Source organism: Falco peregrinus, chromosome 1, assembly GCF_023634155.1.
Source record: "Falco peregrinus isolate bFalPer1 chromosome 1, bFalPer1.pri, whole genome shotgun sequence".
Taxonomy (NCBI): Eukaryota; Metazoa; Chordata; class Aves; order Falconiformes; family Falconidae; genus Falco; species Falco peregrinus.
The window spans coordinates 127,052,967-127,079,551 of NC_073721.1; the positions used below are offsets into that span (position 1 = coordinate 127,052,967).

At 42.0% G+C, this 26,585-nt stretch overlaps 1 protein-coding gene across 2 annotated transcripts; it reads right to left on the reverse strand.

The window, feature by feature from the left end:
• Positions 1–764: 764 nt before the first annotated feature.
• Positions 765–26,129, reverse strand: GOLM2 (golgi membrane protein 2). 2 transcript variants are annotated; one of them, XM_013300778.3, is made up of 10 exons: positions 25,476–26,129; positions 18,923–18,977; positions 17,810–17,912; positions 16,633–16,723; positions 15,574–15,718; positions 14,609–14,689; positions 14,154–14,252; positions 12,533–12,706; positions 6,716–6,883; positions 765–2,513 (listed from the first exon to the last, which is right to left on the reverse strand). In XM_013300778.3, the coding sequence occupies exons 1-10, from the start codon at positions 25,800–25,802 to the stop codon at positions 2,440–2,442; spliced, it is 1,317 nt and encodes a 438-aa protein (XP_013156232.2). In that variant the 5' UTR covers positions 25,803–26,129; the 3' UTR covers positions 765–2,439. The 2 variants fall into 2 exon arrangements, with proteins under 2 accessions (XP_013156232.2, XP_055673203.1); XM_055817228.1 differs by lacking the exon at positions 6,716–6,883 and having other exon boundaries at positions 25,476–26,126.
• Between the last annotated feature and the right edge of the window lie 456 nt (positions 26,130–26,585).

Consider the following 26,585-nt stretch of genomic DNA (forward strand, 5'->3'; position numbering starts at 1 on the left):
CCCCGTACACCCTTGCCGTAACCCGTTTGTCCGAGCGAAGGGTGACAGGGCTGGCCAGAGCAGCTTCTACAGGGCCAGAGCCCACACGACAGATTTAAAGACCCGCGTTGTGCAGCCGTACGATACCGCCGAGTTACTCTGCCGTACCCGTAGAAGCAGCTCCGGTCGTGTTGCTTGTGTTGCTGTGCGCATTCATGCTGGGCACACAGGTACTGCGGCTGAAGTCAACTACTCTGGAAAGTTACATTGCCATTTTTTAACCCGTTCTAGAGTTAATACGCTGTAAGATTTTACAAAGGCTGGGGGCCTCGCAGGACTAGTACAGAGAAGCCAGCCTGACCCTCCAGGCTAAGGTAACACCTTTTCCAGCTATTTCTCAGATTTGAACAACGATACCTTCAGGACAAACGTGGCACGGCCCGTTTGTCAGCGATGGGATTTTGACTAACGCTGGAATTGACTTTGCTGTCAACATTTTTGCATACTGCTATCTCCCATCTCACACGTGCGGGTAAAACTTGAAGAGACGCTTTTAAAAACATAAAAGGCAGCGCTCAGCCTTCTCCAGCCTCTTATCAATGGAAATCCCTGTTCCCTCTCTCAGTGCTGCTGAAGAATCAACAATACATTTTTCACCGCTACTCTTCACAACCGAAACAAATCCTGTAACCACTGCCAAAACATCAAAATACTGTGACTTCTGTGAGGCCCTGAGTTAATCCAAATTTAAAAAGGAAAAAAAAAAACCAAACCAGAAGCCTCACTTACTTTAAACAACTTAATTTATTAGAACCCATAAATGTTGCTTTCATTAGAAGAATCAAGTTAACACCTAATTCAGGGTGAAATTACATTTTAAGACAAAAAAACTGTAGTGCTTAAATACAGTATTTACTGAAGACTGCTATTCTTAGAATCCTGGTACAAGTTCATACTTGTTGCGTGGTATTAGTATGGTATCTAATTCTGAGCAGGTTCAGCATTTTATTTTCAACTGAAAGCACATCACACCATGCAAAGGGCTATTCCCCCCCCATCTGCCTCCCAGAAGTATGGAATGGAAGAGCTCAAGCCTTAAACAATGACAACAAAAAAACCCAAAACAAAACCTTGAGATGCATCAGCATAATCTGAAATGTTTATTTCTTGTGTATTTAAGACTGATTGGTAGAAGATCCCTGTAGAAAAAAAAAATTAAAAAATTGCATGACTGTTGAAATGTATTTAAAAGGTTCACTGAACTGGCATCGAGCAACCTTAACTGTTACTTCAAATTGGAACCTGAGTACAGAGAGAAAGTACAATCACTCATGTCATAAGCCTTATAATTTCTTTTCACAGTAGCCCTTTTGGAGAAGCAGGTTGGGTTAATAACTTTAATTTCCACTACTGCAGATCAACAGAATCATTTCCATAAAATTCAGAAAGTGCTTAAACACAGAATACAAAAAGTATCTAACTTACAAACCTTCCAATATAGAAAATCAAAGCATGGAACATGGCAGATGTTTAGAGATCTGTATCAAAGTATTAAATTGTAAATTAAGTTGAGTGACTGCAACACAGGATGGATGCTCTCGAGACAGCAAAACAGTGCATACGACATGTCTGCCGAGGGAAAGGGTTGTTCCTTCCATCACGGTTCTGACTAAGCTGCTGTGGACTTCTCTGTTTCTCACTAACACACTTGCTCTCTTTAACACATACACAAAGATTTCCTACAAGCTGTGCTGGATTATTTATATTACCTTTTAAAATAAGCTATTAGTTACACAACTTTTCCAGGATGTATCGAATTATTAAAATTCTAATATCACCAATTTCCAGCTCTAGCTATGAGATTTGGTCATTGTATACAAGAATTAAAATGGTACTTGCTTCTGAAGACTGTCATAGCCTTTCCTCAGTTACACTAAGGAAGGAGCAATTTTTTAAACATTCAGTTTTCATTCTCAACTGATAGCTCACCTGCAAAATACAAAAACACAGCACTCGTGAGAAAAGCAGTATTTTTGCTCATACAGGTATTACTGTAGAAAAGGAGTCCTTTGGCTGTACATTGTTTCCACGTATTTGTTACATGAGATACAAACTGTACAAGTTCTCCAGTTTACAAAGTTTTCTAAATTGCAGAAACAATTCAGCCCATATTTATAGTATCTGTTTTAAATGTAAAGATTATTACAGATAAGATACAGTCTAAGTAATTGGCTCAATGTAACAACAAAAATGTAGTTTTAATACAATTTCCAATAGTACAACTATGTACATATGTACAGAACTGGTTTCTTCTGTTACATCGCTGACTTTTGAGTATACTCATCACTTAATATCAGCTTCCTTTAAGAAACACTGAAGTAAAAATGGTTCAGTTTTGCAGCACTTCAAGTTCCTCAGTTGAGGTCTCTTCTCATCCACATTTCCTGCTTAATTTGGGCCTTAAAGCACACCGTCACTGAAGCGTGGCTTGCCATAATCCACCAGGTCATTTTGTAGATCTCTTTCTTCATCATCTGCAATTAAAACACTCCAGTCAAATCTGATGTGACACTACTGAAAAAATATTTCAGCATACTTTCCCAGAACGTGCTGCTAATGCATACATCCACACTGAACTGGCCTCGTCTGGTTACAGGAATGAAGTCATCGGGGAAAATACAGAGAAGGCATATGGGCCTGCGATTACAAGTCCAGCTGTCAGCACTCTGGGACAATATCTTTGGCTTTACTGCAACCGTGTTTCAGAGATTTATTGACTTAAGAGACCACAGAACTAGTTAAACTTACTACTGTAATTTGAGAGTCTTCCTATATAAAGGTTTTAAACTCTCCCACTAAAACCCAACTACAAAGTCAACTACTCTGGAAAGTTACATTGCCATTTTTTAACCCGTTCTAGAGTTAATACGCTGTAAGATTTTACAAAGGCTGGGGGCCTCGCAGGACTAGTACAGAGAAGCCAGCCTGACCCTCCAGGCTAAGGTAACACCTTTTCCAGCTATTTCTCAGATTTGAACAACGATACCTTCAGGACAAACGTGGCACGGCCCGTTTGTCAGCGATGGGATTTTGACTAACGCTGGAATTGACTTTGCTGTCAACATTTTTGCATACTGCTATCTCCCATCTCACACGTGCGGGTAAAACTTGAAGAGACGCTTTTAAAAACATAAAAGGCAGCGCTCAGCCTTCTCCAGCCTCTTATCAATGGAAATCCCTGTTCCCTCTCAGTGCTGCTGAAGAATCAACAATACATTTTTCACCGCTACTCTTCACAACTGAAACAAACCCATCTGGCCGGGCTCCCGCGTGCTAAAGCTCAGCCCATCAGTCAAGACATCTACTCTTGAATTGCAGAATAGCTGCATACTCAGCCAGGGAACACACAGCAGGAGCCAAGAGCAGGGCAGGGACAACACACTCTAAGTGGCCACTTCAGGCGCGCCACATCTTTCCCAGCCACAGCTTTGTCCTTGACTCTAAGAATGAAGATGTTTTGTCTTGTCTTTCAGATCCAGAACTGCTGTCTCTCTCCACCACTCTACTCTGTCCTACTTCTTGACTTTGATTCCTTGGGGTTTCATTTTTAAGCCTCATGAAAAAAAGTAAAATAAAAAAAAATTAAAAACCCAACCCCCATGTGCATCCTCAGTATAATAATTTACTATAGCACATGCAAAAACAGCCATCAAGAAAAGGCATATTCAGTCAGGTTTTTTTCAAGTGATGTTTTAAAAGATAATATTCTGCATTCTACCTGCCATAACTCAGATCTCTCCTGTGAGGTTCCCCAGCCTTCTTCCCTCAATAACTGAAAAAGCCCTAAACCTTGTTTCAGTTAATAAGCTTTTCCTGCATTTCAAAGCTGTGTTCCTTTATATTCAGGAAAGATGCTTGTTCACAGGAATGAAAAGCAGAGTTTAAGTTTACCAAGTCTTTTACTAGATGATAAACTGTCTGAAACTCTTCTACAATTGTTCATCAGCCTGCGAGCGAGGTGGGCACCCGATGGTAACCTGGCTCCCGACAGCAACAGGCTGAGGTTTATCTACATGACATGTGCTTTTGTTTGGCAAGAAGCTACTACTACAGCATGTGGGTATCACTTGATTTATATAATCCTCCACTACCCAGACACCACAAAAACATATTTACCACAGTAGAAGCCAACAACTCTTAAATATCACCTTCCATCTCAAACAGGTGGACTGAAAGAAGGAATGCCAGCCTGGATACTGACATTCACCTCAGCATCTCTCACAAATTTGTTTATTTTCCTCCGATCATTTCAATCCAAGGCCCACACATTTCTAGTGGCAACAGAAAAAACACGTTTAATTAAATTGCTTTGTTTACGCATGCCACATGCTTTGTTCTAGCCTGATGCAAAACCATGTGATGTTTTTCTAATAGTTTTTGGACAGATTTTTTTTTCCCCTCCCTAAACAATTATAACCACCCGCCCCCTCCAAAACCCCACAATTCTACCCTCTCCTACCCTGCCAACAAATTAGTATAAAGACTAAAGCAGACACATTTTCAAAAATGCTACTTCTGGAAGTACCACTTGCCATGCTGTGTGACTTATATCTCAAATCAAGTCAACAATTTATTACAAACAACATAACAAAGGGCTTGGAAAATTGTGAGCTAGTAACATACACTGCTCTGACTATCCTTCATTAAAAGGCTTCCAGAAGTCACTCTTTAACCTTTACTACCAGATATTAAAGCCATTATGTCTATACAGATATACAGAGGGGTTGATCAGGAAAGATTTTCACCAAGTCCAAATTTAAAGCCACCACAGCAGTGAACTGACAGGTACCACATCTACATGGGAAACTTTTATGAGGCCACTTACAGGTACAGTTCTTATTTTTTCAAATATCCCTTGCATAAAAAGCTACATAAGTACAATCTCTACAATTTTTTACCATTTTCCACCACTTAAGACTGTATTACACCCACCCTTTTCTAAGTGGCATACAGGAACGCTGTTCATATTACTGGTAACAGTTTATAGCACACATGATATTAACTTTTAATACCTAAAGCCATTAGTTTCCCCGTGAAGGCCACCACAGCCATGAATTTGTGCCGATAAGCAAACCAGCAGGGAGCTCTGAGGTACAGCAGGAGCCGCATCCCTGCGTCGCTTGGGCGGCTGACCTTGTCCCACATGCCTGAGCAACGCAGCATGATGGCTGCAGGTGAAGACCAGCCCGAAGGCTGAGTGAGGTGAACGGCAGAAGTTAGCACAGACTCAGTACCAGCTACGTGGCCTTGGTTAAAACTTCAGGAATTTTATTCTGAAGTCCAGTTCAGGATCTATTGTGGTGAGGAGCTGGGCATCACCCACTGCTTGGTAAGGGAACTGAACTAAAAAACACGAAACACCTGACCCACACAACTGGTTCGATTTGCAGAGCAGAGCTTAGACATACAAACATGCACGGCATACCGCACTTTCCATTTCATTATGAGTTCATAATCATTAGAAGCAAGTCTCCTACTTCCACGGCATCAACAGAAGCAGCTGTATATACTTTTACACCTTCACTTAGAAGCGGATTACAACCCAATAATCACCCATCCAGAGGAACAGACATTACCAATCCAGAGGGACTAAAATCTGCTGCTAGTTTTGAGCAAGAGTGTAACAAAACAGGCCACGTCTGGAGCAGCAGCAGAATTTTCACTTTTACCAGTAAGCTAGTTAATTGCCCAGCGTTCTGATCCATACTTTTCTTTTGCTTGTTCATGAGCTTCAAACTACCAGCCCAGCCAAAAAATGCTGACGCTGCAGTTAGATGCATGCCCACAGAAATCAGTTGCTTTTCACCTCTTTTCCCATTAATTATCCTTGGATACCAATTAAATACATGCCAGAAGAACTACGAGCTAAAAAACTTGCGTTGTAAGGATGAAAATCAGGGTGCCTGTAGAACGTTTATCAGGTTTTTGGGGTTTTTTTCCCCTCTATTTTGTACTTTCCTTTTAATTAGAAATACTGTGTATGTTTACATAAACATTTTCACCCTATAGACATGCAAGCCTTTCACAAAATATTACCAAACTAGACAGAGAATGGTAGACAACGTGGCAGATACATGGCAGACAAGCAATGGAGAGGCGATGCACTGAAATGCATGCAGAACAAGAGGTGGTGAACATGCACAGACAGGTATTAGGCTCGCACCAGCTTAATGGGTTTTGAAGTTTGGTTAGCAAGGAAAACCAGAAGCCTGTTGAATCTGTGTACAGTGCACAAAAATTACACTTAAAATTGCTAACTGAGACCTCACTGCATAGCACCTCAAGGCAGGTGTGGCAAAAGCAGTAGTCAAAAAAACCCAACTACGCTTCTGTATTTGAAAATTGCTTTAGTCACATCAAAGACTGCATCCCAAATAGCTACATACCAGATTTGGGGTTTTAGACAAAACCATTTCTAAAATTTGAAGTGTCTCGATTTTTCCTAGGTAAACTGTATACAGAACTGAAATAAGGTATCAGAATCCCCTCGCTGCAAACTGCTGTAGCACTGCTTTCAAACGGAGAGCAAAACCAAATTTTAAAGATTGCCTAAAGCTTATTTATTCTTTATTAGAAATTTGTGATCAGCTACAAATAGCGAGGCTTTACACAAATTCAACAAGTAAACTCAGCGTGGATTTTATTACAATGGGATGGAGATAAGGCCCAAGCTCACCTTGGACGTCTTCTTCTCCACCATCACCATCCTCTTCCTCATTGTAAGCCAGCTCAGCCTGTTTGTCTGCCTCATACTCACCCACGTTACCATCATCCCCATTATAATCTGCCAGTTTAGAACCCTGCTGCGGATCAACAGGGGATTCATTCTCATCAAAGAATCGGCCTGTGAAGTAGGCAAAGGATTAAGTCAGAAGCAGAGAGGAAAGAAACAGGAAGGTTCTAAACAAAAGTAGGGCAGGTTAAGAGAGTCGGGGTTTCGTATGGTTTCAGCTGGAGAAGAGGGGTAGAAGGGAAGGGGCCTGGGCAGGGGGACAACAAGGCTTAGGGAACACCTCTGCAAAAGGATGTACTCTGTCATTCAGCAGCTGGAGCCTGTGAAATCGGGACTCTTACAAGCTTCACTCTCTGGAGAAGAGAGCTAGAGTAAGCATCCAAACAGAAAGCCCCATCTTCATTACCTACAAACACTAACAAAAGTTTTCTTACAATGCTGAAGAGCATTGCAGTGGAAGCTTTTCTATCTGGACGTTCTTCTCAGGAGGAATGGCATTTTTCTGCACACAATGGAGCAATATATTCGTATACGGTAATGTCTGCAGAGTGTGTACCACACTGTCAAGGGTAAAAAACCAGTAAAGATCTGCCTTGCATCTCTGAACTGATTATTTTTTAACTACCTAATTAATTTGGCTTTACACTCTGGTTTCCTATTAAGCTTTAACAGTTTTCAAAATTTCTAAATCTAGTATTTTTGTCTCTGAGCAAAGAATTAAGACTAGTTCCAGATACTGAAACAATGCACAAGAAAAATGAGAATTAGCTGGGACTATGAAGTGACTAGACAGTCAACCAAGCACACAATGAAAGATTAATGGTGTGATGTCAAGTTCAGAGCTGGTGTTTAATGGGATACAAGGAGATCTGTTCAAGTCCAATGCAGTTCAGTCTGCTTGCCTGCTGCTTAGAGAATGCAACACTGAGTCTGCAGAGGATACAACTCAGGAGGGATGATGTATAAATGAAAAAAAATAGGATTAAAGTGCAATACAATCTTTACAGACTGGAAACAGACTGATAAAAAGTCTGCTGAGGCAGATGTTAAGTGATTTGCAGTAGAAGCAATTAAGCAGAGAAGTAAAACTGGAGAATATGATTTCAACATTAAGACTAAAAAAAGAGGTCGGAGTTACAATGGGCAGATGTGTAAAAATGAAATTATTTCTTAAACCAATGAAAACAATCATATGTGGCAGTCTATAAAAATCAGGACAGAAACAATAACACAGTGCTTATCTGGATAGAGAAGAAAAGCAGAAAAAATCTAGTGCAGCTCAAATGTATAGAAACAGAAGTTTCAGTTATTTTCATAAAATAAGCAAGAAGAAACTATGATCTATTTAGAAATCAGCAGTTTAATATATTATTCATTCTCTTTTCATCTCTAATTGAGTAATCCTTGCTGTTGTTTGTATCTTTGGACACGGCATTATCTATAAAAAGCAGACAGAACCGTTCAATTCACACACGTTAAATATAAAACAAACTACGGAGAGACAACTGAATGCACTTCACTTACAGAAGGAACAAGCCTGTAGATAGGCCAGAAACACCATGACAAACAAGTACTGAATAAATTTAACCTGACAGAAGGAAAGGTTAAAATATTAGAAAGAGATCCCAGGGAACACAGCAAGGCCAGAGAGGGCTGTAAGCCGGAGCTCGTGTGAGCACCCCAGCGCACAGCACAGCCCCGGCCAGCTCGGGTCCCGGCACAGCTTCAGGATGCAGCTACTCTGGCACTATAGGTGCTTCATCGTGCTTTAAGTGCTCGGTATTTTAGCTCGAGCTGTTTCAAAAGGGAGGAAGAGCTGAGCTCACAAACCTCAGCAGCAGTCATTCTGGGCTAGGCAGTCTTGACAGCAACTCCGCCACCTGTGCGTGCAGAGTCAGGTGTACCAAAGAGCACCAATACTCTGACACAAGGCCCAGATAACGGTCTTGGGATACCAAGACTTCAGGCAAACACCAGAACAGGAGTTGCTGGTAGCCCCAGCCAGCAATGCACCAACTGCTTTCTGAAAAAGACAGAAAATCTGGAGTCCTGGTGGCATCGTGGATCTCTTGACTCACTCCAGACATGAGCCAGTCCATAACGCAGGCATTGCACGGACTGTTTGAGGCACAGTGGAACACGTCATTAAGCACAAGAGGTTAGTGACAGCACGGGACGCCCCATAAGGACATCACTGATGCTAAAAGCTGCAGGTAACATCTGCTGAAATGCATTCGGAGTAGACACAAGGGGTATTACTCAAAGCTGGATCCTTACAAACACACTACTCTGAGCAGCTGTCCACACTCGTGACTAAGGACGTGCTTACATGACAGCTTTAAACAGCAGCATGGACCAGAGGTTTGCTGCACACAACTTTTTCCAGGGTGCCAGGTAAGAGCACAGACAGTGACACTGCTGCAGTCACCTTCAGGTTCTGCTTCCTTTGAAACCAAACAGTCGCAAGGTGCTCATCTCTGTACCAAAGTTACTTTTTCAATCTATGCTATTAAAAAAAAAAAAAAAAGGATAACATCTTTTGGGAAGATGTTCCCCAATTCCGAAACTGGACAGATATGCCTGACCACTGATGGTCACTGGTCTCATCCCACAGGCTGATGCACAGCAAGTTTTGAAGCACTCAGTAGCCAAAACACCAGCCAGGCCACTGTCGACAGCGGAAGCTGCATGCCAGAGCTGGGCTCCTCTGTACCAGAGGGGTGAATTTATCACTGACAGACCTTTCCAAACAGCCACTGCTGACCAATCAGGAGAAAAATCTTCTACAAGTCCAGATGAGCTGCTTCCATACGTGACAGAGGAAGTCTTTCCCTCACTCCATCATCGAAGTTATTCCAAATATGAAGGAGCAATGAGAAAAGACTAATCATTGATGATTACTGACTCTTGGGTACCCATTCACAGCCTACAACAGAGACATCTCATCCACTGTCCCTGCCTACAAAGCTAGCTCCCCCCATCATTTAATCCATAACCAGGGAAGACAGCCAATCCATTTAAAAACCCCAGCAACTGAAATACAAAGCTCTTGTCATTTCAGCTGTAGTCACTCAGCCAGACAAGCGCGGGATCTTCAAGAAGCTCCTTCAATAACCTAGCCTTGCACATCTTGGGATACACAGGGTGGAAGAAAAGCTTGCACGCTAATTTTGAATACACCTATCCCCACTTAATCGGAAAGATCCCCGAGTGATATTAAAATAATTGAAGCCTTCCCCGAAGATCCATTTCTAAAAAACAACAGTGAATTGATGTCCATTCCCTACCTCTTCAACCCTGGTCTTTTCAGAGCTTCCTGTCCCCCTCCCTCCACTAAACCCTATTTATTTATTTTTTTCTCTCCCTTGAATTCTTTCCAGCTTTGATATTTAAAGCCAGAGGATGGCCTCACAAGCACTAGGTAAAGCAGAGTTAGTTACTCCACCTTATTATCTTAATTGATGCTCCTGTTAACACACCCCAGAAGAAAAACCTCACTTCAAACATATTCAAAGATATTTGACTGATATCCACTGTCGACCACATCAATTTTAACAAAACTGCTCACTTGCTATTTGTTACTTACTCTGAGCATGTGATTCTCCATTCTTAATTGTGGACTACTTTTATGTTTACAAACTTTTTATGTTGCTGAAACTACATCTCATACACTGTTTGTTACCCAGCACTCAAAATACCAAACAGTGCCAAGCAAGGGGTGGCATCTTTGTAACCCTCACTGAAGCTTTTCAAATAAAACTGTTGGTGATACCTTCTTTTCTTAAAGTCTTGCACCCACCAAAGAGCAGTTTATTTCTGACCAGGTCTCCATTAATTTGCCTATGACAAGTGACATTCCAGGTTTTGCAGTTTCCATTGCATTGAACATACACATTTCAGATCACGTCGCTTTGACACAATCTGTTCTTGAAAAATTCCTATTAACCACTGGCCATGTTATATTCAGACTGATGGAGAATTTGTTCCGTTACCTTTCCAGGTATCAAAGCTGGGCTGCTGGGTCTCTAGAACTCCTCAAATCCTCTTTTCATCGACTTTTCAAAGCCGTGTCTTCTTGTGGTACGATGGTACCTCTGTCGAAGTTGTTCATGGTTCAGAAACCATTGCAGGTAGCTTCTTAAACCTCTCCGATAAGGTCTGGCACTTATCTACAGGCTCCAGCCTCTGAGCCTCGGGGGCCACAAGGGCGCAGGGGGAGGAAGGAGAGAACACTCTGAACTCCCACCTCTCTGTAGACCCCTCTATGCTGACACGCACCCGACAGCTACCTGCTAACAAATCTGACTAGATCCTCACAGGCCCTGTTTTAATTCAACCTTTGCTTCAGAGCAGCAACTAAAATGTTTTAGAAGAATAAATTGAGTATTATTTTAAACTTACTTCTCTGTTATTCAAGGAATGTTTAAGGTACTGCTACAGAATTAACACCTTTTCCTGCAACTACTCCAAGCTGCAGTCACCAGTCAAATTCTAGACCATGAAAAGGAACCACAATGACTGAACTCTAAGGGAACTTCCCAAATTAGAACTTCTACAACAAAAATGAATTTGTAGTTGCATGTTCCCAAGAGTGACCCTAGATTTCAGAATTCTTTTCCTTGATCACTGAAACCAATTCATGATTCTCTTTCAATAGAATTGCTATTTCTGTCCTACTGCTTATCTGACCCACAGCATTAACACAGGTTTCTGGCAGAAGACTGTAGAATCCTTTCCTCCTCCCAATTCTCATGACTCTGAAGATGGCTGTTCTGATGTAACAACCTCTCATCTAGGAGTATAGACAGATTTTAATAATAGAAATCAAAGTCTAAATGAAAACTACTTAGCTGTGAGTACAAAGACATTTCAAGCTGAATTTACAATAGCTATATAAAGAAAATTCTTATTTGGGGGGGGGGAAGATGTTTCAGCACAAATGCCCCTTCTCCACCCAAATGCTAAACAACTGGAATTAGTTCTTTAAAAATAACTAGGTTAAGGTATACCTAGTCAGCACTCTATACTAACAGTTAGGAGTATAGTATCTCCATGGATACCATAAGAAACTGAAGTTTCAGTATAATGCTCCTACAGGAAGACGCTAAATCAAACACTGTGGGCATAAAACTCTCCCGACGTTATGGCATCAGCCACAAGGCAGAGACACCGCTCAAACACAACAGCACACGGACAGCTGTATCTGTGCCGCCCGCCCACTAAACCTCAGCAGTATTACCACCAGCATACACAATAAATAAATACATTGTTTGCTCCTGTCTGACGGCTTCTGCCTTGAGCAGACATGGAAGAGAAGGGTTTTGGAAAACTCCCTTACACAGAAGAACAAACTTCTGGCCAATACACATGTACCACCACAGAGACCCCCTGCATAAAGGCTGAATTCTTATGAAACTGTCCGAAATGTCGTATTTAAGTCAAATAATACAGCATGAATATAAGTAACTCAGTATCATGAATACATCAAAAGACTTAATCTATTTAAATGTGTAGTAATTTCCAAAAGCATTTTAAATTCCTATAAGCAAATAACTTAATGACTGAAAATATATATATATGAAAGATGACACATTAAGGCATAACTTTTACAGAGTAGCATACCACATTTCTTTTTAGGCTTACCCTCCAGAAGGCCCCCGGCTCCAATGGTTTCTATTTTCCAGACAGGCACTATTACAGATTGAAAACAAAAGTGATTTTCTTAATACATTGAAGTATATATGGTATTTGCCAACTTACTTTGCTTCATTTTCTGCAAGTCACTAATTCTGCCCTTTGGAATTTTTATATGGTCTGCCTCAATTTTATGTTCTTTCTGATTTTCCGTATTTTCTTCAAAATTTAAGCGCTGGAGAGAATTTGGAGGTATCTGTTTCGCGATATCAGCGTTTCCGTCATTGTCACTGTGCAAACCTACAGAACGAGGAAGCGTGTTCAGTTTTTACGTAGCTCCAAAAGAAGACTATAACATTACTGCAAAAGACAATTAATCACATTTTAATATATAATCAATCCTAGGTCGTTACCTTCTCAGCTGATTTTCTGTATGAACTTAAGTGCTTGATGAAGCCCAGAACAATAATACATTTACGTATATTTTTTTTATCCTCCTGCTGATTCTGCTTTTCAAATCTACTAAGCATCATTTATTGTTTCAAGAGCTAAGATCTGAGGAGAAGGTTGCAGTAGGTCACAGAAGTTATGCTAAAAATAATAAGCAGAATCACAGGACTACATAACCACGGAATACAGGAAACCGTGGTCCCCTTGAAATTCACTTCAACCTTCTGTTGATAAACTAAACTCAATGAAGCAAGCTTTTCACTTGCTATCTTTTACGTTTTCTCATTAATAAAAGTCAAAATGAAGGACTACCTCAGAACAATGAGAAGAAATGAACTATGTAAAAGACTTGACATTTGGAAATAATTATCTTTAAATGCATATACAGACTTTGAGCTCACTAATTTTGGTATTCTGATCAGCTTACATATCCACTGCAAAAGGAAAGAAATTAAGAAATACTTCTGCTGCTTTTTTTCAAGAGAACCGATAATGGGCATAACAAAAAACTTCAAGCTATTTGGTCATGTCACAAATATATAATGAGTACGTTATATTTAATCTTTTTTAGCAGGACAGTATTTCAACATGCTACTTGCAGTGCAGATTAACTTAATGTTCTCTTTGACATTAAAGCAAAGTGACTTGAACCACGAGCACTACATTTAAGTGTATTTTCTATGGACTTGTGTTCTTTCAAACTGTAATTCTAAACCCTTTCGCTGCAGTACTTTTAGTTCTCTCATGTCCTAAACCTCCCCCCACATCACCTTCAAGTGAGCTGGTCACAGAAACAGGAAGACACTGAGCGAGTGACAGTACCAGTATTTATTCTCTGAATATAACTGGCTACCAAGAGATCAACAACCAAGTCCTGATATGCTGCAGCCCTGTGTAATTAGTACGCCTAAGGAGAAGCACTGATTTCAATTACTGTCCTCTGTCCAGTGGAGATATCTTGAAACACTTATCTTTGAAACGTCTCACTTTCAAATTTGGCTGAAGGTGGTCAAAAGGCTCAGAGATTACTTGGGGGGGTGGCGGGGTGTGTGCAGGGGGCATCAACAACAAAGAGGGAGAGTACAACCAGCAACCTCTGTGCCTCAGGAAGCCAGACTAAGAACACACTAAACCTCGCATCCTGCAGAAGTGGATCATTGTTTTTCTTTTCGTAACCACATCAAACAGGAAATAAAGGGCTGGCCACGTACATCTAACATTCACCACAGGGTAGCAGATACGAAATGGTAAGCTTCCTACAAAACACTGACTTGTCACCTGCTAATAAGAATTTTACCTGGTGCCAGGTTTGGAGCATGGGGCTGTTCCGTTGGAAGATTTATAACAGGTTGATGACTTTCACTTTTAGGAGCTGAAATAAGTGGCTTCTTTAAAGCTAAAAAAAATATACATGGACAAAAGCATTAATATGAAACAGGCAGGTCTGCCTCTAAATCCTGTAAACTTTTTCTCTGTTGTCCTTTTATGTTTTTTAAACCATAGATGAACATATGAAATACAAGATTTCTGGGGGGAAAGAAAAAAAAAATCCCACTTTACAGAAGCATTCAGTTTTGAGAATTCAAACTTCTAAAGCACAGTAAAAATCATCCGATTTCACACTCCACTTGAATTTTATTACCATAGACAGATTTTAAAACTTTGCATTCCCCATGAAACACATAGCATTCAAACAGAATATGTATGCCACCAAGAACCGAAATACAAAAGTATTAGAATATTTCTCCTAACCAGTGGGCATATCTTCAGCTTTAGCAGCGTCATTATCCTCTATTTCAGGCATGCCTGCATCTCCTCCTGGTTTGATTTTCTCTGTAAGACAAGAATAGGATATTCTGTCTTATTAACCTTTAAGTGTGGACAGTGAAATTCCCTCCTGTGGAAGGCTCTAAGGCCAGAAAAGTCCTTTATCCACAGAACACGTCCCATATTGATAATGCAACTACAACACTCTTTGTATCGTGCTGTCAAAGTCCCTGAAGACCGCTTTGGAGCAGTGCTCCCAAAGTCGCTGCAACCTTCAGAAAAGGGTGGGAAGCAGATGCACTGCTCTTGGTAGCAGGGTAAGAAAAGCCTACTGTGAGAAACTGGCTGCAACAGACCCTGAACCGATACAAAAAGGTGCCGATTTGGCAGCACAAGAAGTAGAAACAAAGGGAACATATCTGCCTTTTGGAGAGGCCTACAGGGAGGAAACAACTGCAGCAGTTACTCACCAAGAGCCTCCTGTTACAGCTCCTGGAAACAAAAGGTCCCCACTGCTCCTGCTGACTTACCCAGCTAGAGACCTCTCACAGCTGTTTCAATGCTCCTCACCTCCAGCCACCTTCTCTATGCCGATTCTGGCTCTCCAACAACGTGCCCCTTCCCCAGCTCACCCCCTGAGATGCCTCACAGGGAGCAGAGAGGCCATTCCCTGTTCACAATTGGCCACATGAGGAGGAAGATGCCAAACAAACCAACAAAGTGAACACATATCTGTGCAAGAGACTACTTTCACAAAAGGACCCAGAGAAAAGACACACCAATATCTGGATATCTATAAACTCTTAACTTAGTACAATCACATGCAGTTAATCAAGTTATCTGAGCCAAAGAAATCATTGTTCTACTCCAGAGAAATGCACAAGCCTGTATGATAGCAAAGGACACAGCACAACAGGTCCATTTTCAGAAATGAGCAAAAAAGGGAATACCTTTGCCATTTACAGCATGATCTGAAGGCTGCTCACTCTTTACTGTGTTTTTATCTTCTGCCTCTGGAACAGTCTTAGATATCGCCTGGTCATCATTATTAGGACTTACTTCAGTGTCTTTACTCGACTGCATTTTTTGTGTGGCCTGTTAGAATAAATTCACAGAGAACCAATATTAAGCACATTCCTGAAAATTAAAGGACAAAAGCCCTCAAAATTCAACATTACTTTGGGTAAGCAGAATCACATTTATGAATTAGATGATGACCAAAGCAAACAACAGCAGAAGTCCTTTGTATACAAACCTGAATCCTGAGGGTGGGACATAAGAGTATGGACACATAATTGAACAGCAAATGTAAAATACAGCACAGCTGCATGCATTTATATTGGCATATGTAGCTCTTCAGTATAATGCAAACCCGTTAAGACATCACTGGCCTGAAGCCTCTGGTCAGAAACTTTGAAACAATTCTAAATTTTAAGAAAAGATCTGATTGAAATCTACCTTAAGCCTGCCTTATTATTTGAAATGTTTGTAAACAGAGACGAAGTAAGGAAATGAAATTTTAAGAAAAGCAGGTTATTTCATCTGTTTGTAGGAAGGTGGCCCCATATTCTACTGGCAGCTTGCACTGTATAATTACACCCTTGATACCATTTAAATACCGTTGTTATTTGCATCACATTAGCACCTCGAGGCCTCAGTAGAGATCACGTTCCCCTCTGCAATAACCTATATAAGGCTGTAAGAACACAGATCCTACCCTGGAGGGCTGTAAAAGTAATATCCATTTTACAGAGAAGAAACTGAAATCCTCAGCAATGATGTCATGTAGGAAGGCTGTAGCAGAGCAAAGATCTTCAAGGCTCAGTTCACTGACTGAGCAAAACAGGCAGATGTTCTTACGCTAATACCCATTTAGGGCTGCTCAGGACGGCATTTAATGAAAAGTTAGGGCAGAAATGTCCAAGGCCTCCATATATCTGAAACGCCGAGTCAAACAGCAGACTTCAAGCTCTTCCAATTCAACAGAGAAAAACTTAGCTGTGCATTACCTTTTGTTCCCGCAAAACTTGGTCCATTAATTTCTTCATGTTTTCTTCGTGTTGCAGTCTCATTTCTTTGATCTGCTGCCCACACTGCAGACTTGATTAGAAACACATTATTAGTTATACTTCATTTGTTGGATCTGCTCTCCCATCAATAAAACGGGGAAAAAATACGAAGTGGCACAAAAAGCCAAACCTGAGATATAACTAGAATAGTCTGTCCAAAAAGCCTTGTCCTGGAATGTGTATGGAGTGGGAATGGACTGAATACAGAAAGAAAGCAGAACTGTAAAAAATAGGGACAGAGCAGAAAAACAGTAAAATAAACAGAATGGCCTTGAACACATTTCCTCCAAAATGTGGAAAGCAATGGAAAAGTCAAGCTTCACAGTTAATCTGTCAGCATATGTTAATTCCACTAGGAAAGCAATATATCTCCCATGGCTGTCAACACAGAAGATGCACAACTACTACTATCAGTTACTGCTACCAACTCAAATAACAAGATCTGAATGACACAACTAAGTGTCCCAACTTCTCTAACAAGCCACACAGACAGCAACCCAATTCAACAAAAATCCTGTCTCCCACAAACCTGCCAAGACTCAACACAGCTCATGAAGAATATTTTTGTGTGTGAAAGTTTCAAACATTTTCTCAAGCGTTAATCTCCATCGTTCCTCAGAGCTTCAGAAGTAGTTGCTCTCCCTGCTTCTGCAGGTAAAATTCACCCCCCTTAAAAGACTGAGGTCAACTTAAGATTTCAATCTACACAATGCTTTCAACTTTAGTTGAAAAAAATAAAATTGGACTTTTAGAAAGACAGCAATTAACAACCCTGGCAGCTTACAGAACTGAGTCAATCAAACTCTTCTAAGTATTTGTTAACTAAGATCTCCACGTTACAAAAAAACATGCATTGACTTAAAATCGTCCAATGCTGAACAATTCCAGTAACGCAGATTTTACTTCAACCATGTCTCACTTTGGGGGGAGGAGAAAAACAACACAAAAAAATAGAACTTTAAAATCAAAAAACTAGCTAGGTCAAAGTTACATCACCAAGCGAGTACACTCAAGTTTGAGGATTAGCAGAAATAGGATTAATTTGCACATTTTAATAAATACAGACTTCCATTACACATACCCACACCCACAGTTACTAACATTCTTGAAGACATACCTATCATATTCCAGTCTCCTTGTAAGGTAAGTATTGTTCTTCTTGTACTCGTGAAGCTGATCTTCCTGGCGAATGAATTCCTGACGTAATTCCGCTAGTTGTTCTAGACCAAAAAGCAAAAATGAACATGAATATAGAAACATAAGGAAAAAAGGCCCCATGGAGGATACAACTTTCTATATTGATGTAAAATTTAAAAATTTGCTCAAGTTTTATGTTATTTCTTCTAGATATACTTCAAAGATTATTAAACTAACTTGAAAAAGATGCCAATTTACTCACGGATGCCAGATGTCAGTATGAATTACAGAACAATTCCGGTACTGTGCCAAAACCCCAACATTTTTCTTTACCTTTTCATTCAGAAGACTTACACAATGCTATTTCACCTATCTGTAGCAAATCTCCTTAATTTCCTGAAAGATTCTATTATTCTGAGTAACGCAAAAGTACTGCTAGATTACTTAGGCACGATGGTCAAATATTCTTTTGCTGCAATAAGTGTACAAAAGAAGGTGCCTTCACACTATGCATAAAACCAGCGCATATTTCCTGTCTTCACAATTGTTCTAGAAGTTCTTCTCCCTGCTCCTCAGGCTACAAATAGTTAAGCTTCCTACTATTTTAAGTTGCAACTACATAGAAACAGGCAGAAATGCCAAGTATGTTGTCGACAGGCATGTTCAAATTTTGGCACTAGCTGTTCAGGTCACTTTGAAACCCACACACTAAGATTACAGGCATTGTAATCACCTCTGTATGTAACAGCCTTACAAGATGTTTTCTGGACCTTTTCTAACCCAACATTAAGTATCACAACATTGCTGATCCAAACTATACTAAGCTGTATATTTGGTCATGAAAATTATTCTAATATCTTGGAAGTAAGCAGTGCCAGAACATGTGTTCTTTCTGCAGACAGCAGAGCAAAGCCTGCAAGAGCCAACCCTACACTTCCCCAGACTAGGTAATAAATACAACGAAATTTCACATTATGCAACGTTTCAACATCACTTGATCTTCCATTTTAAGCGTGTCCTACAGTACCTAGGCAGTTAAGAAATACACAACCTCAAAGGCTGCCAAATCACCATTTGACCATAAATTCCTTACCCTTTAAACGATGTATGTCTGCCATTTGATATGAGACGTTGTTCTGCAGCTTAATCTGAAAGGAAGAAATGGTTATATAAATATAGACAATCAGCAAATTAGAGAGGGTTTAGACTACAAAGACTCAGGTGCATTTGTTTTCATTTGTAAAGACAATGTATGTAAAGGATTATAAGAATGAAACATACAAAGTTCTTGTAAATATGTGTATATTTAGTTATCTATAAGTGATTATCACCAACCTAAACACTGTATTCAGGCTTTGCTAACAAGGACTTAAAATTTATTTCCAGAGTATATTTCTATCAAAAAAGTAGATTCTGCCAGGACTAAAATAAACACGCTGCATTCTGATACTGCAGAAGGAGACTGTGAATTTTCAATGTCATAGCATAAGTGCATAAAAATAAACACACAGCATCATGAGCAAAACCGATTTTTACCTAATGGATATTTAAAGTAAATTTTTTATGTGATGCTACCTAATATTCATAACACACATTTTTAAGAGAGAATCTGACACCAGTAGACCTCCACAACAGCTTTTAATTTGGTATTTTTAGTAAGGAAAAAATAGCAGTTACAATAGGTAAGAAATGCTTGTCATTAAGTAAAGATGCTTTCTCTTGTCTTACATAAAGGTATGAAGACAAATAACAGCAGAAATTAAGAGAAAGATGCACATACAGAGCATATTGAGAAAGGCTGAAAAAAAATCCACGACCATCATCAGACAACACTGATGCTGCAATTATTTTTCTTGTAGTTTCACAATCGATATAAAGGGTAACTCTAGAAAGGGTGCTGAAACAGGGTTGTCATTCTTGGATTACAAGGTCAGAATTACCTCTCGGAATACCAGCACAAAGTACAACCACACCTACTCTGATGCGGGATACACACATCCAGGCTATTTCAACTCCCACACAGATACTGCACCTCAGTGTCTGAGTCAGTTACCTACATTTCCTGTCAAAACAAACAGAGACACGCGTGTGCCCTTATTTCAAGACTTCCTCTGCCCACCTCTACCTTCCCTTTTACCAAATGATTCATTTCTTTTAAAAACAAAAACATGATGTGAAATATTTTTAAAGAGGCACTCAAACTCCAAGCTGTCTGCTTCCATTTGTCCCATATGGGTTGAGGAAGGCATTTATAACTTTAGGAACTACAGCCGCAGAACTGCTGAAATCGTGATTTTCTGCAGAACACAGTGTACACTGAGGCATGCATCCAACAGCTCCAGTCACATAATAGAGGCTCCTTATGAAACAGAGTGCTCCATCGAGAGTTTTGTTTGTGCCAGACTGCAGTATCCTGGCTCATCCCTCGCAGCCATGCACACACGGGCAGTGCTGGCAGCAAACCCTGCCCCAGGGCCCAGAACAAAAGCCAAGAGGGTTTCTGGAGTGCGGAGAGGCACCACCACCTCCATGGTTCCAACATATGGGTGGAAGGCCCAGCCACTTCACAAGGGTCTTCCCAAAAAAAGAATGAATGGCAGACGATGCGATCTTTTGGTAACCTGAGAACGCTGACCACATTGCTCTGGCATACAACACGACATAAAAATACCCAATGGGGACACTTACAGAGCCTTCTCGACGGTAGGGAGCCTCGCATTTGAGAAGCGGTTACACACATGCTCTGCCCACCAAGACATTTTAAGGCACTCTAGTTACAGGATGCGCAAAGAACAATACTCAATTAAATGCAAGCCTCTGTTGGACTTCCTGTGCTTTATTTCAAAAGCCAAGTAACCCCTGAGGTGGGGACTCCACAGAGAAGCACAAGACAAAAGTAACCACCAAGCCTTTCTGTTCCAACAGCGCCCATCTTGCCAGCTCTCCATCGAACAGACACCAGGACAGGGGAACAGACACAAAAAAGGAGTGATTTGTTGAGCATTAATGGAGAAGTATCTTTCCCTATTTTGCAAAGCAACTGGCAATAAAACAAATTTTTCCTGTCTTCCACTCTAATGCAGTTCTGTCCCAGAACCCAATAAATCTACAAAGGAGATCCTGGGAAGTAGCAGGTTCCGTTTTTTCAAACCTTCATCTATCAGAATTCATCATACATAAAGCCTTCCTACCAGCTTGCTTCTGCTCATCCTATAAAACATCTGACTTGCAATGGGCTGGGGGAGGGTTGCCTGTCTGTTAACAGGAGCTTGGTTTGCAGACAGCATCAGTTTCATCACACAATCTTTCATTTTGGCGATTTTGAGTTTCAGAGAAAAGTGACAGAATTTATATCCAAAACAGCTCAGCTGACAGCAAACATCCCTCATCTGAAGGATAGAAAGGGAAGAAGCTTTTTTATGATTCATGGGATCTGTTCCACCTACACATGCAAAAAACCACACTCCACAAACCATGGCGCAAGTCCAGTTCTTTCTGAGCTGTGTCCTCCTTGAGTCTAGACCTATTTGTACAGGTCCTATTTCTCAGTGGCTTCGCAGATCCTTTCCAAAACAGTCGGGATGTATAAAAGAAATCCTCTGTAGCCCAATGAGCTCTGCACCAGAAAAAAAAAAATCAAAAATCCTGTGCATGCTGGCGCTCCATACACACGAGGCTGTCTGAATTGTAACAGGCTTCTCATATAATGAAAGGCAACGTAAGAAAAAAGTTGTAAATACAGTGGAGCTTATCTCCGCATGTGGCAGGACAGATCACAGGTGGTACTGCTTTCTGATGAAATTAAGTGGCCAGCTATAAACATCCAGCCGTATTTCCTGCAAGTCATTTCTTTATCTAGGAAGAACACCCTGTGAATTGGCTGTTGAAGCAGCACAAGTCCTTAATCCTCTGCACAGCTTCACCAGCCTCGACGTTCCCAACACATTGCTAGGGCATGTGCTGGAACAGGACGGGAAAGCTGTTTAAAAGTCTGTTTGCACAAGGGTTCCGTATGCCACAGTCCCGTGATCCTTCTCCTATTGTCAACTGCCTTTTTCACAATAGACAGTGCCATCATCACGCAGTTAGCACAAGTGTTGAAGATGCCTCTGATCATCAGGAACATGTGGTAAGCTTGGAAGATGCGCTCAACATCACTGCTGTAAAGCTACAGCTTTGCAAACTGAGGAGCAATCAAGGAGTCCTGGCAACACAGAACATAGCCAGCTGCTCCCAAAGATGTTTTACTAAACAGTTTCATCCTATGAAGCACCAATTCTAGGCACCAGCTAAGGGGCAGGACTCTATTACACACCTGGCATTGCCAGCAACAGCTTTGGAATGAGAAAGGCATGCGCCCAAGGGCTGCGATAGCAAATACAAAGCTATGAACCCCTACATGCTGGATGGTTGCCATTTGGAAGCTCTCCACCACAAATTCCTGCTATTCAATCATTTTATTGAGCTTATTGCAAAGGGATGCATAAAGCTATAAAAAAAAAAGTTTCCTTTTGCTGCAAAAAAGCATGAAATACTCAGGAAACCAGTGCTACCTCTGCCTGCACAAGCTCCCCACACACTGGGGCAACCCCTACCCGTGTTTGCCTCCCCAGAGAACTCCTCTGGTTTGTTCCAAGCTCCAACAAACCATCATGAGCTCTTCACAGGGTGGCAAAAGAAAAGAATTCCCAAGAACTCATGCTTTTTCTTTCCCTTTTTTTTTTTTTAACACGATACACTAGTTCACGCGACTACATCTGCTTATAAGAGCAAACAATATTCTAGTGCAGCGTGACTGGCTTGTTACGCATGCAGGGGGTGGGAGGAGAGAGACAAGGGTTTGGACTTGACTACAGATACCACTGTGCCAGGAGAAAGCTGCCTGCGGAAATTTGAGTTGCCTCGATGCTGGGAAATGCACACTCAATTTACATGACCACAAGGTTCATCATCATAAAGAATCTCTTATGAAGACAAAGGAGCATAAAGCAGAACTGACGCTATGACAACCACCGGAGTAGCATCTTTCAAATGAGGTTTCTATGAAATAAGCCTACATGTGTTTGATGCCCCAGGAATTACCAGTGTTTGTGTTCTATTATAGCTCCTGCATTTCACAAAGGACTAAGATCATTGGTAAAAAACAGTTTGTGCAAAGAACATCCTTGCCAAATTATAAGAGAAAAAAGTTTTCATTCAGGCCTTTTTTTGGTCAGATACAAAAAAAGAATAGTGAGTAGGTATAAAGCTACAGATCTCTATTCTCTAAAATAGAGCTTTATTCTCTACTCTCTAAAGTATAGTCACTTAAAGGGTTTTTTTAGGAAAAAAATAGGGTTGCTACCACTGAGAAGATGACAGTAGCTCAGATGGGAGGAAAAGAGAAAGGGACAGTGACTGGCTATTGATAAATCATACTGCTATTCTTGCCTGATTATTGATAAATCATACTGCTATTCTTGCCTATTAAGGCACACTGAACATTTTGAACACAAGAAGAGAGGATATTCAAAAGCTACAAGCTCACATGACCTTAAATGGCAGCTTCTGGAACAAAGAACGAAGATACAGGGCATATACTGCAGTATGCAAACAATTAAGTATAAAATTAATTTGTGAGGTTTACTAGTCACATTTCTCTTGCTCAGCCCTGTGAGCTGCCAGATGCTGTGAGCATTCAAAAACCAGCCGGATTTATGGAGAACAACAAAGTGGTCAGCAGGCAGGTGCAGCTCAACAGCACCTCAGTTTGTACCACATGCATCAAAACAGGCTCTGGCTCCCAGTAACCCTGGCTAGACATCCTGACTTCGCACTTGCATTTTCTCTCCTTACAGTAAAATATCACAGATTCCCCCCACCCCAAAATACAAATTTCTTGTATTAAAGGAAAGCCCTGTCATGCAGCCCAATAATTAACAGCTTACTTGAATACCACCAGTGGCATTTTATACCTGGCAGGCAGTTACAATAATGCCGCACAAGCTAAATAACAGGAACACAAAAATCAACTTCACCTACATAAGAACAGTCATACTCCAAGCACCCACCTATATAACTTCCCTTGAATATCCTCAGCCACTTAAACAGCCTGCAGCTTAGAGGCAGTTTCACTGCATTTATCTACTTTCTCTGTTAATTTGTCCAGTCTAGCCATGAATTCATGTTATTTTAATATCCTCAACAGCCTGAGAAAAGGAGTTTCAACTCCTTTTCCAAGCTACTCCCATCTTCCAAAGCTTGCTTTTACTGAAGAGGGCAATGAACAACTAAACCTATTTGCATGTAAAAGTTCAATTTCAAAAAACAAAAAAACCAAAACCAAAAACCCCAATAGTTTCAAAAACTACTAGTTTTCTGTCTTTTACAAGGGGAAGCATCTTTGTTAAAACCTGATTTCTTTAGAATCAGAGAATTGTTAGGTTGGAAAAGACCTTTAAGATTGAGTCCAACCACTCTGAGTTGAGCTCGTACTCAGACTTAACTATTTTGGTATCTGTATAGAATACTTATTTATAAATTAAACTAGATCTTATAGTATCAATATTTTTTATCACAGCAGTGTTAGTTGCATTTATTTCCAATGGAGAACACCAGTATCCACCACTGACATAAAAAGCCTAATTAAACATGTAATCTCAGAAAAAATTTTAAAAACCCTTCTTTGCTGAATACACAAATGGCTTAATTTTAATAGTTCAGTAGGAAAGAAAACATAACTTTAATACAAACTTAATCAGTTTGAAGGAATCTAATTCTGTAATTGGACATGTATTCCGATTTTGCTGTGCAAATCAAACATATTTTCTTACACTGTTCATCAAAGGTGTGATATGAAAGGGAAACAAAAACAAACCCAGCCAGTAATAACCCTGAGAGCATGGTATTTCCATGAATCCTACTGCGATAAACAGCGTCCAATTAGCAGAATGATGAGCTGCATGCAAATAAGAGTACACGCCACCATACACGACTGAGTAAAAAAAAACTTGTCTGCTTAACTCCTCTGTAAACAGTTGCCTGTGATGGTTATTAAAGTGGAACAGCAAAAGTTGGTGCATTCACTCATTTTCCTTTCCACAACAAAGGAAATCCCCAGGCCACCTCCACATAAAAGGGCAAGCTGAATTTCACATTAGCTTCTCTCTTCGCAGCAAAGGAAAATGACACGTATGTCAGCAGCAATTTCCCGCCCCCCCCAAGTTTATGCTGGCTGCATAAAAAACAGACTCTGATGTGCCAGGCATGTTGAGAGAGGCAAGCTCAGGGTGCTACAGCTGAATACGATACTTGTTTCATTTTCATTGAGGCTAGAGGAACTGTAGTTTTAAAGCTGGGTACAGCTTTTTGAGTGCTCATAAAAGATCTCAGCAGAGAGGAAAAGCTAAAAAAAAAAAAAAAGAAATAATTAAAAATAGCCGTCTGGAAAACTGTATGCTCTCGGTGTCTTCGTCGTTAGCACAGGCGCTGCCTTTGCTGGGCATTTTCAGCTCTTTTCTGGGGCGCGTTCAGAAACCCTGCAAAGGTCCCAACAGGAACCAAACCCGAGGCACCAGCTCCCGCAGCCTGGGGCTCCGGGGGCTCCTTCCCCCCCCCAGGCCGCAGCCCCCTGCCCACTCCAGGCCCGCCCGCCCCCTCCACTTTACCTTGCTGTCCTCGCACTTCTTCACCTGGCCGTCCCTGGCCTGCAGCTGGCTGCTCAGGTGGCTGTAGTCGGCCTCCTTCTGCTCCAGCTGCTTCTTGTGGGAATCCACCTTGCCCATCAGGTCCGAGTTCCTCTTCTCCAGGCGGCCCCTGGCCACCTCGGTGCGCTTGGCCTGGCTCTGCAGCTCGGCCAGCTCCTCCTGCAGCAGGGCCTGGCGGGACGAGGCGTTCCAGCAGTTGAAGGCGAGGATGGCGATCACCACCAGCAGCGCCACGAAGACAAGGGAAGGCAGACGGCCGCCCCTCCGGTTGGCCCCGAAGCCCACCATGGGGGAGGCCGCCGGGCGGGGGCTTCACCCGCTCACCGCCTCTGCCCGCGCCTGAGAGGGGAGAAGCAGGGCCGGCCCGGGGGGGCGCCGCTCAGGGAGCCGAGCGGCGGGTGGAGGCGCTGCCCCAGGGGGCCGGGCGCATCCCCGGCGGCGGAGGGCCCTGAGGGGCGGCGAGGGGACGCCGTGCCGGGGACTGGGCTCTGCCCGCGCTGCCGTGGCCGGCCCAGGCGCCGCTCCCGCCCCGCGGGGAGGGACAGGCCGTACCGCTGCGCTGGAGCCGCCACCGCGGCGCCCCGCCCACCTCACCGGCCGGCAGCGGGCCGCCGGTCCCGCCCCTTCCGCACGCCGCCCTGCCCCTTCCGCCTCCCGCCTCTCGCGAGACAGGCGTGAGGCGCTCTCGCGGGAGCGTAGCTTCCCGCCGCCAGAGGATCGCCATGTTCTGCGGGGGCTCGCCGAGGGCGGGCGGGGCTGCTGTGCCGGGGAAGGCGGGGTTGTACCGCCGGTGCCACGTTTTCCCCCCAAACCGACACCACACACACCCCCACACACACACCGGCGGCAACTGCAGCCCAGAGGAGCAGGCTGGGCCGCAATAACGGGCGGCTGGGGGCGGGGAGAAGCAGAGCAGGCCACTCAGTGTTTCTCCTGAAAGGTGTTTCCTGAGGAAACGCAGTGTGGTTCTGAAGTTATGTGAGGGAATTAGTTATTTACTTTATGATACACGGATAAAGCATGCATTCTTCATCAGATGGCCTCACAAACCGTTAAGTCTGTTGCCATGGC